Below are 10,552 nucleotides of genomic sequence, written 5' to 3'. Positions count from 1 at the left end.
TTTGCAGGTTCCAATTTTTTTAACATTTTTATTATTATCATTTTTTCCCATGTGTGCCATCTTAGATGTAAGATATTTTTTTTTTCCTTCATCTCTCCTGAAATGTATTTTTTAAGTAGGTTTCATTTTTAACCCTTTTGCAGAAAATACCTTTACTTTAAAGTTGATTTTATTATTATTTTTTCCCCCCCATGTGTACTAATCTTGGTGTCACATATTTATTTTAATTTTTTTGTCCTTCAGTCTGTTTGACAGCAGACAATGATGTAGTCCAGAGCCCACCCTACAAGGTGATCCAGACTGGTGAAAGTGTGTCAATGGATTGTTCTGATGACAGGTCCAACTTCCTGACCAAGTATTGGTACCGCCAGAAGGACGGAGCTCTAGTCCTGATCGGATATTCGTACAACGCAGGGGAAGCTGACATGGAGAAGGATTTTCCCAAAGATAGATTTCTGATAAAAGCTGATACAGCTATGAGGAGCTCCCTGACCATCAGTGAGGTGTCTGTGGATGACAGTGCGAATTACTTCTGTGCCAGCAGCATCCACAGCGGCACAAGGATAACACGAGGCCGTGCAGGAATTCATCAAAGACACTTTCCTGTAATAAAGACTGTTATACCACAACCAGCTGCCATCTCTTCCTGACAGTTACACACCTCACACATTATAAACCTTTTATTGCAACACTGAGTTTTTCTCCTCATTCCTCTTTCTGGCAGAAAATAACATAATTTTATGAGGTGACCACAAGTGTCACACTGCTCTGGAGATCCTCCGGTTTTAATACTTTAAGTTGCGAACCCAGAACAAGCATGCAAATAACCACTGTGCACATGTTCCAGGGATCCCAACCTGAAAAAAGTAATTTCAGGGAGATGCCCTTCTCATTTCAGGGAGGTGCCCTCTGCCCCACCCACCTTCTCATCTACAGGGGCGGAGCATCTCCCCCTAAAATGATGGCAGATAGCAAAGAAGCTAATGCTTCCCATGCTATATGCTTTTTTTTTTAGTATTCTGACAGCTGCTGCCGTCAGAATAAAAAAAAACAGCATAGGAATGAATAGCTAGATTGCTATTGGCTATTTCAATCTGCAATAGCCAATAGCAGACTAGCTATTGCACTAGCCCTCTGCTGCTGTCAATCAGCAGAGGAAAAAAAATGTTTTCTCAAGTGTCACTTTGCTGCAACGAATGAATGAAACGGAAACAAAACGACAATTCGTACAGAGTACTGCTAACAAATTTCGGAATCAGAAATTCGGATCCGTTGGCATTCGTTTTATTTGTAATTCGGAATTCGGATACATCCAGATCTCTGAATTTCCGAAATTTCGTCCGAATTTCGATTTGGAACCAAACGGATCGCACATGTCTATACTATAGTAGGGTATTCCCTGGAATTTAGGACTGTTAGGAGGTCTGGTGTGGATCCCCTCTAACCAGGTGGGTCATGGAGCTAGTGGTTTCCACTTACTTCCTGTTGGAGATGTTTGGTCCACTGGTTTACCAGCCTGCTTTTTATTTCAGCCTCCACTCCTTTTGGAAAATAATGATATTTCTAGAGGCGTGGCAGTGCCCTCTGCTGGCTGAAAGATAAAGATCCCTACAACTACAGTTTACATGGCTGGTCATTTAATTCGGTTCTTTGATTATTCTTATCTTTTCCCTAGATTAACCTCAGCTTACCTTTTGGTCTGTTGGATTGTCTGTCTGCTGTCTACACAACCCACTGCCTACTTTTTTAAAACACTCATCTGCCCCTCACAAATTATGGCATGCTTAGATTGTAAAGCACCGTCCTCCAGCAGTTCAGTGTCCATACTGCCCCTTGTTACCAGCACTTTCGTCTTCATCCAGTCTTCTTCTGGCTTCATGGTCTTCAGTTGTCTTGATTAGCCAAGCCGGGATGATGTACCTGGCACGCATATTCACCTGGCACAAAATCGTCCGGAGCCTGTACATTGAGGTGATGTCTATAAGGCCATGAGCCGAGCCATCTCTGATTATTGAGCAAATGCCCTAATGGTGCATTCACACAGTGTCCCAACAAGGTCCTGGATCTGGTCAATGGACCTCTTTACCAGTTTATTGAGCAAATTAGTTCACCCTACATTGAATTGGTGGTTGATAGGTACACCTGCCATGGACAGAGCTGATCTGGGAATAGTGTCTACTGCGGGTAGCACAGTGAGGATTGTACTTGTGTCTTTCAACCCTGTTCTAAGCTTTAATCCCACAGGAGACACTATCTACATGGAGTCTGTATGTCCTACCTATGCTTATGTGTGTTTTCTATCACTATCCAAAGAATACCCGTAGCCTAGGTAGATTGCCAAGTTGCCTTGTGTGGCAAATGGGGAATTTGGAATAATATGAATGGTGATGTGTAAATTCTGGAAACATGTAAAGTACTCCAACCAGTGGCGTAACAATCAACATAGCGACCCAGGCCGCCGCTATGGGGCCCAGGGCACAGGGGGGCCCGGCCAAGCCAAATCCCTGATGCCGTGCGGGCTGCCTGGGTCGCTGTGGGTCCCACCATAGAGAGTCTATGGTGGGCTCTGCAGGGTTACTCTCAGGTGGGCTGTTTAGGTTATCAGGTGGGCTTAACTAGAAATCACAGAACCCCATACAAAATTTTGCTATGGGGTGCTGTGATTTCTAGTTACGCCCCTGACTCCAAGATAGGTATGTTTTTTCTAAATCAAATGTTGCTTTAAAAGGGAACCTTTTCAGCTTGCATAAGAAAGGGATGGAACACCAAACACAACTCCCTGGTATTGGGCTCGAACCAAAGACGAATATCTAGTGTTTGCAGAGTGCTCCTTTAATTTAGTTTTGAAGCACGTCATTTCCTGGAGATGACTAATCTGCCCGGGGGTGTCTTCAGTATTATTTGCAGAACCCGAGGAAGATGCAAGTGGTCCTCCTGAGACTCATCCTCGCCTCCTGGTGCCTGAATTGTGAGAGCATTTATGTTTCTTTTTGTGCTGTTTGACGCTGCAACTTTTACTATTGCGCCCTTTCGCATATACGCGGCCGTACCAATACCAAACACGTGATCATATGAGGATGACCATCATTTCGGGGACTTTTTGGTATTAATTGGTTCTGTGAATATTTGTTGGGTCCTAAGGTGGATCTACAGAAACAAACTATTAATGTATCCTTAACCTTTTTGGGTCTTCTCTTTAAGAACAGAAGAAAAAAATATTAAAAGGCATTGGGGATTTTCTCATGTTGTTTTTTATATTTATTGGTTTATATTTTTTGTTGTCATTTTTTTAACCACAGATTTAAAGTACCTGATTTGACACCCCTAACTCTTATATTCTTCCATAATTCAATAAATATAGTTATCAGCGCAAAGGAATTACATTTCTTGTGCAAGAGATATTTTTGTTTTATAAACATACATTTCTGTGGATTTTTTACTGCCTATTTTATTTTAAATAATATTAAAAATTTATGACAAAATGTAGTAATTGCATGGGACTTTTTAATTGTTTTAGTAGATCCTAATATTTGAATGATTTGCAGTCACCAGAAACCATCTTTTTATGTTTTTAAAGGTTTTTTTGGTAATTGTTTCCATGTTTTTAATTTAATATATTTCATTGTTTCCCTTCATCTTTACATAATTTCAACAAAAAAAGAAATTTCTGGTGCAACCACACAGTAATCTGTTTTATTATAATTGTACTTGTTAATAATATTTCAAATAAAATGTAAATAATCAAGGTAGAATTGGCATTGGCATGGGACCTGCATTTTTTATGTCCAAAAGTTCTTTTTTATTATACTTTTTCCCCATGCTTGTCATCTTTAGTGTATTATATTTCTTTTTTTTCCCTTTATCTTTAGAGAATTTCTAAAGAAGAAATTAAATGACTCATGTAATTGTGTTTTATATAAACATTTGTCTAGCTACTATAATATAATTGTATTGCCTTTTCCATACATTTGTACTGTTGTTTTATCTGTTTTTCTTATTATTTCTTTAATATAAAACATAATAATTAGGTTACGATTGATACGGAACAAGATTTTTTCAGGTTCTAATTCTTTAAAAATTTTATTATTATAATTTTTTTCCCCATGTGTGCCGTCTTTGATGTAAGATATTTCATTTTTTTTCCCTTCATATCTCCAGAATTTAAAAATAAAAATTACATTTATTTTTTAAGCGGGTTCTATTTTTAACCCTTCACAGTTTGCAGAAAAGCCCTTTATTTTAAAAATGATTTTGTTATATTTTTTTTTTTCCATGTGTACTGATCTTGGTGTCATATCTTTATTTTTCTTTTTTTTGTCCTTCAGTCTGTTTGACAGCAGACAACGATGTAGTCCAGAGCCCACCCTACAAGGTGATCCAGACTGGTGAAAGTGTGTCAATGGATTGTTCTGATGACAGATCCAGCAACCTGGCCAAATTCTGGTACCGCCAGAAGGACGGAGCTCTAGTCCAGATTGCGTATTCGTACAACGCAGGGGAAGCTGACATGGAGAAGGATTTTCCCAAAGATAGATTTCTGATAAAAGCTGATACAGCTATGAGGAGCTCCCTGACCATCAGTGAGGTGTCTGTGGATGACAGTGCGAATTACTTCTGTGCCAGCAGCATCCACAGCGGCACAAGGATAACACGAGGCCGTGCAGGAATTCATCAAAGACACTTTCCTGTAATAAAGACTGTTATACCACAACCAGCTGCCATCTCTTCCTGACAGTTACACACCTCACACATTATAAACCTTTTATTGCAACACTGAGTTTGCTCCTCATTCCTCTTCCTCGACGAATATAATTTTATGGGGTGACCACAAGTGTCACACTTACAGCATTCTGCACATGCTAGTTGAATGGCTGCTATGGCCATCCTCTGGTTTCTATTCGGACGAAATTCAGACGAATTTTCGGAAATTCGGATGTATCCGAATTACAGATATAACGAATGCAAACGAATCCGAATTTCCGCTTCCGAAATTCGTTAGCGGTTGTTCATTCCGTTTTTGTTTCTTATTCGTTTAGTTCGTTATGCAAAGTGACATTAGAGAAGGAGAAAAACATTTTTTTCCCCTCAAATGTCCCTTTGCTGCAACAAACGAACAAATGAACAAAACGAATAAGAAAAGAAAACTGCCCCCATATTTCCTTTTTTAAAGTTGATTATGTATAATGGTTTTGCACAGAGTTCCATTCTTTACCCAATTTCTTAGTCCTATGAAAAACTGGACATCAATATTTTGTGTTCTTCTTTTCAGCCAGCAGGTGGGGCTCTTGTCTTCTTTTTACATCTTTAGCATTAAAAAGGACTCAAGGAAATGTTTTTTTAATTAACCCTTACAGTGGGTCTACCCCTGCACTGTGGCTACCCCTGCATTGCAAGGGTTAACTGCTCCTTTGTGTCTAGGTTAAAAAAAGTTAGACTCACCCAAAGCTCAGAGCCGGGCTTCTTCTTAGACCACTCCTTCCGGCGTCTCTCCCCCTCCTCTGTCCCCGCCCCATCATGTGAAGTTCTGCCCCATCCAGTTGAAGTCCCACCCCCACTGACTAACCAAGCTGTGCAGGGAGGAGGAAGGGAGGAGACAGGGAGGAGCCTCCCTGTCCCTCACTTGCTCGTCACTGATGGCATCAAGATCAATGTCCTCACTGTTTTTGTTTCCTTTTTTTTGGATTGGACAGCTTGGACCAATGGCACTTTGCCATTGGTCCAAGCCATCCAAAGAGCTCACACCTCTAACACAGAGTAGGGGTTGTGACAGCTCTTGCATCACCAAGTTAGGTTACACAAGCAGTGGGGAAGCCCGCTGCTGTGTAACCTAACTACCTGTCAAAAGCCGAATGCAGCGCTGCCTGTAATTAACACACAGTGCTCCGCCCATGACAGGTTACACAGCGGGGGGAGGATTTACCTGCTGTGTAACCTGATAGAAGCCGATCTGAATGGAGGAAAAGCTGTCGGCTTCAGACTTGAAACTGACAGGTGAGGCTCTGCCCCACCTGCCTCCGCTGACCGCACGTCCCTGGTGTAAGGTCCTGCAAATCATTATTGGCTATACACAGCGTATAGACGTGAGGACGCTGAGGAAGATTACAATGCTGCATGGAGGTGGAGAAGACAGAGAGAGAGGTGACAGCTGGCCTGCTCGGAACTTAAGGTGAGTATAACTTTGTTATCTTAGCACCTAGACAAAAATGAGCACGTAACCCTTTGCAGTGCGGGGGTAGCCCCATTGCAAGGGTTAATGTAAAAGAAATCCTGGGGTTCTTCAATTTTGTTTTGCTTATGCTAAAAGTTGTTTAGCAAACTCAGAAGTGAGTGACTGTTCTATGCAAAGCAAGCTACTCTGCTGAGATCCTATATAACAATATTATAAGAATAATGCTCTGGGAAGTATTTGTCATGTTTTAAATGTTTATTTGTAAAACAATATATATATATATATATATATATATATATATACAGTAGATAGATAGATAGATAGATAGATAGATAGATAGAAATGAGTGCACAGAGAATGTGCCTTCTCTAAAACCCAAAGAAACCCCTCAGGTCATTTTGCCTTTGCCAATGTAAACAGTGAGTCAACTTTTGGCTTATGGAAGCCGCTGACATTATTTCCTAAATTTACGTTTAACCCCTAATTTCATAAATCCCCTAAAACCAGAAAAGCAGAATTCCAGGAAAAAATAAAATAATAAAAATGAATAGACATGTGAAAGAAAAGATAAAACATCAGCTTTTACTGCAACCCAGAGCTGTCCCCTGCAGTAATTCCTCTCCACCACTAGATTTCAACGGTCTTCCAGGTAGCATGATAGCCATTTTAATTCAACTCGCTTCTTGTGAGCCCATGCTGTCATGGACGTACCTCCTAGGAGTCAACCATCACCCTGCACTGAACAGGGATTGCATATTACTATGTCAGTGCAATTCAGACCAGGAGTAAGATATACCCACTGCCATCCACCAGAGGAGAAGGGAAGGAACCATGAGATCATTGGACAAGCTACGAGACCCTTGGGAAAAGGTATGTTGAGGTAGCTTTTGAACAGGCAAAAGATCAGTGTCATGGGCACAAGGACTGGTGATTATTAAGTGTCTTCTTTTGCAAGAGGCATTTTTCAAAAATGTTTCAAAGACGATGGAGTCAATTAAAGGACCCATTCACATCTTAAATGTTATCGTAACGATTGGTAAAACATTTCATAACAAACACTTAAAAAACAAATACTTTTAGGGTGGCATCCCAATGCGCTATGGATCCACATGCACTGCAGAGTGCCAAAATGCATATGCCCTCCATTGTGGTGCACTGCTTTAAAAGAAGGGCTTTTTTAGTGCAACAAGACGCCATGGCGGTCCATTTAAAAGGTTAGTTCACCTTTTCACAAAAAATTAAAAAGTGAACTAACTCACAACAATCCCCCTCCCCAGCCCTTTTCCCCGCCGCCCACCCCTCGGTCCTTGAAACACTTAGATGGTTTGATAACAACCTCCCATTGCCAGAGGCTGTGCAATGGTGAGTGGTCAATACGGCCAAGTGATTGCGTTGACCAATGAGAATACCTTCCAGGCTCAAAAGACATTCTCGATGGCCCCAAGCTATTTTCCATGGCCAGCAATATGATGCTACACAGCCCCTGGGACTGTGTTTTGAAATTTGCGGTCTGTTAAACTGGCTTACTGGAGGTTGTCAATTAAGCATCTAAGTGCAGTGGTAATTGGGGGTGGGGAGCTGTTTTCATTTTCTTGTGAAAAGGTGTTCCAGCCATTTGAAATTAATAGGCTGTCTTAACGCAACATGTCTTTAAGCAAGCGTTACGCAAAGAATAGATTAAATAGGCCCTACTCCAGACCACAAGAGAAACTCAAATCTGTCACATACGTAGTGAAGTGTGCAGCTCCCTGTGACACACCTCTATGGCACAATCTGGTTTTGGGTCACATATAGTCAAGACAAAAAATGTTTGTATAGATATTTCTGAGCTGTGGAGATGACGACACTCCTATTGCAGTTCCTGGTCCCCTTCTGCTTCCTGCAGTGTAAGTGTGACAAATGTCTGCAATGTAGCTGAGCAATATAGAAATATATATATTGCAATTTAATTTTACAATATTTCATTCTTTTATTTTATTTCATTAATTTTACTTGGTGCATTCAAGCTAGGCTGCACTGATCTCTCCTTTGATCCGGTATTAACACATATATAACGGTGATAAACAAAAACCTGAAGATTCCTTACAGGACTCTCGTGTCATTTTCACAAAGGCTAAACTTTTTCAATGAGTTGATATTCTTTTCTTTCTTCTTGGTTTATAGATAACTCTAGCTTAAAGTTTTACTACATATTATACCAAAGCTTCATTACAAAGATATTCAAAGATTTTTTTTTCATAAAAGGAACATTTCTATAGGAACATGCAAAATAAGTACCGTAACTGTGTATACCTGCTAATCATCCATATTATTAATGTTATCTTTATGCAATATTTCATTAGAGATCTGTTATCTTATTGCACTTAGTTTGTTTCTAAGCATTTGGCACTCTCGTATTATAAAATTTTTCAATGGATATTATTTTTTTAAAGTTGATAAATTGTTACTTTCTGTAAGTATGTGAGTGTTTTTTAAGTGTGCGAGTGTTCTTAGGTCATACATGCCCTTTTCCAGTAATTTTTCAATAATCTTTGAATATCTTTATGCGATTTATGTTCTGTTTATTCGTCCCAATTTAATAAAACTTAAATACATGAAAAATTGTTACTTTTTATAACTGTTTGTTTTTAAATTTCAGAATATCAGGAATATAATTATAAACACAGAGGATTGCTTGGAAGATATGTACAAGTACCACCAATGCCATTTGTAATTAAAAAGGGCTGCTTGACACAGACTAGCACAGATTGGGGGTACTTGCTAAATGTTTCCAGCTATGAAGGGCAGATTACATGATAATACTATTGGTCTGTATTACTCCAAATCGGACATATGGAAATTACACCATGCAAAGAGTTTAAAGTGACACTAAGCTCAGGACTTAAATATCAAAAATACATTTTTATGCTACAGCTCCGAAGTTTAGTGTCACTTTAAGATTGCTAACCTCTTGTTTTCCTTATTAGTACAGATGGGCAGAGTGATTAAGATTATGTTATATGTTGATTTCCCTTTTGTCAAATGTTCACGTAATTCTAAAATTTGCTGTTATCTGAAATTTGCCTGAAAAAAAAAAATCTGTACTTATTTTTTCTTTAGTTATATAGTGTTTTTTTTTTTTTTTGGGGGGGGGGGGGGGGTTTAAAATTGTTTTTTTTTTTTTTTTTTTTGTTTTTTGGTTTTTTTTGTTTTTTTTTTTTTGTTTTTTTTTTTTTGTTTTTTTTTTTTTTTGGGGGGGGGGGGGGGGTGCTTAGAATAGTTCATTTTATTTTATTTAGTGTTCTTTGGATTTTTTTGTGTGTATTTGTGTACTGTTACTTTAAAAAACTGGTCCAGGATAATTGAAAGGAGCTTCCACAATGCTCAGGTGCCATCACACCCATAAAAAAACACCAACTACCTTAATTTTCTCTTCCACTTACTCTAATTCATTTGGTTAAAATGGTTTTAATTTTCCACAAAATTTCAGGAAAATTAAATCTCGAAAATTTACTCAGCCGTAATTATTATTCATTAGCTGCCAAGTTAGGCTAAAGGAGGCTGCAAATAGACAGTTCGAGGTCTTGTGGAATGTTTGTAAGGGAGGCTAGCTGCAATTTCAAAACAAAATCTCACCTCATTCCAACACTTTCATTTTATATATATTCATCTCTATGAAACTCCTAAAATGCTGACATATTAACCTATAAATGTTACTAAAGTCTATTTTACATTTGTTGACTGGCCCCAACGGTGGCAGTCCTAAATTTTAGATGTTGCTCACCATAAACGTTTAGTCAACTGATTGACATCTCTTCTTTCAGTCTGTCTGTCTGAAGATGTTATTCAGAGTCCTGAGCTCCAAGTGGCTCATCCAAACGATGCAATTTCATTCAAATGTGCCCATGAGGCCTCCAACTTCAACTATAAATACTGGTACCGGCAGAAAAAGGGGAAAGAACTGGTTTTAATTGCCTACGCTTACAAAACGGATAAGCCGGACTACGAGAAGGATTTCACGGATAAGGAAATTGTTATGGAAGCGGATGGTCCCATGAAAAGCATCCTGACCATCAAAAAGGTCTCGTTGGAAGATAGTGCGGTCTATTACTGTGCCAGCAGCATCCACAGCGAGACAGTTGTAGAGAGAGGATGTTTAAAACTCTGGATGTAGATCCTCCTCCTGTATGAGGAACATGGCAGAAGGAGGAGATCAATGTGAATGTTTCATTAACCCCTTCCTGGATACTCATGTATGGGATAGTCATAGCTTCTACATTACCTAATTGTATGTCCAATACCCTACTGAATGTCATGGTTGTTATGTAGAGCAGTATATGGGTTTTTATGTCATCTCTCAAACCACTGATGTCACTCTGGAAGAGTCACAATTCCTGACAATGC

General features: G+C 39.2%; 2 gene segments (V, D, J or C); both read left to right on the top strand.

The window, feature by feature from the left end:
• The first annotated feature begins 2,919 nt into the window (after window positions 1-2,919).
• Window positions 2,920-4,732, top strand: LOC108784868. The segment is given in 2 exon segments: window positions 2,920-2,968; window positions 4,326-4,732. Coding segments are annotated over 2 exon segments (456 nt in total).
• A 2,632-nt stretch (window positions 4,733-7,364) lies between these two features.
• LOC108784867 lies at window positions 7,365-10,322 on the top strand. The segment is given in 2 exon segments: window positions 7,365-7,383; window positions 9,973-10,322. Coding segments are annotated over 2 exon segments (369 nt in total).
• The last annotated feature ends 230 nt before the right edge of the window (window positions 10,323-10,552 follow it).

The sequence above is a fragment of the Nanorana parkeri genome, unplaced genomic scaffold, assembly GCF_000935625.1.
Source record: "Nanorana parkeri isolate BGI_ZX_2015 unplaced genomic scaffold, ASM93562v1 scaffold130, whole genome shotgun sequence".
Lineage (NCBI taxonomy): Eukaryota > Metazoa > Chordata > Amphibia > Anura > Dicroglossidae > Nanorana > Nanorana parkeri.
The sequence above is the reverse complement of the archived record's forward strand: the minus strand, read 5'-3'. Positions and strand labels throughout refer to the sequence as shown.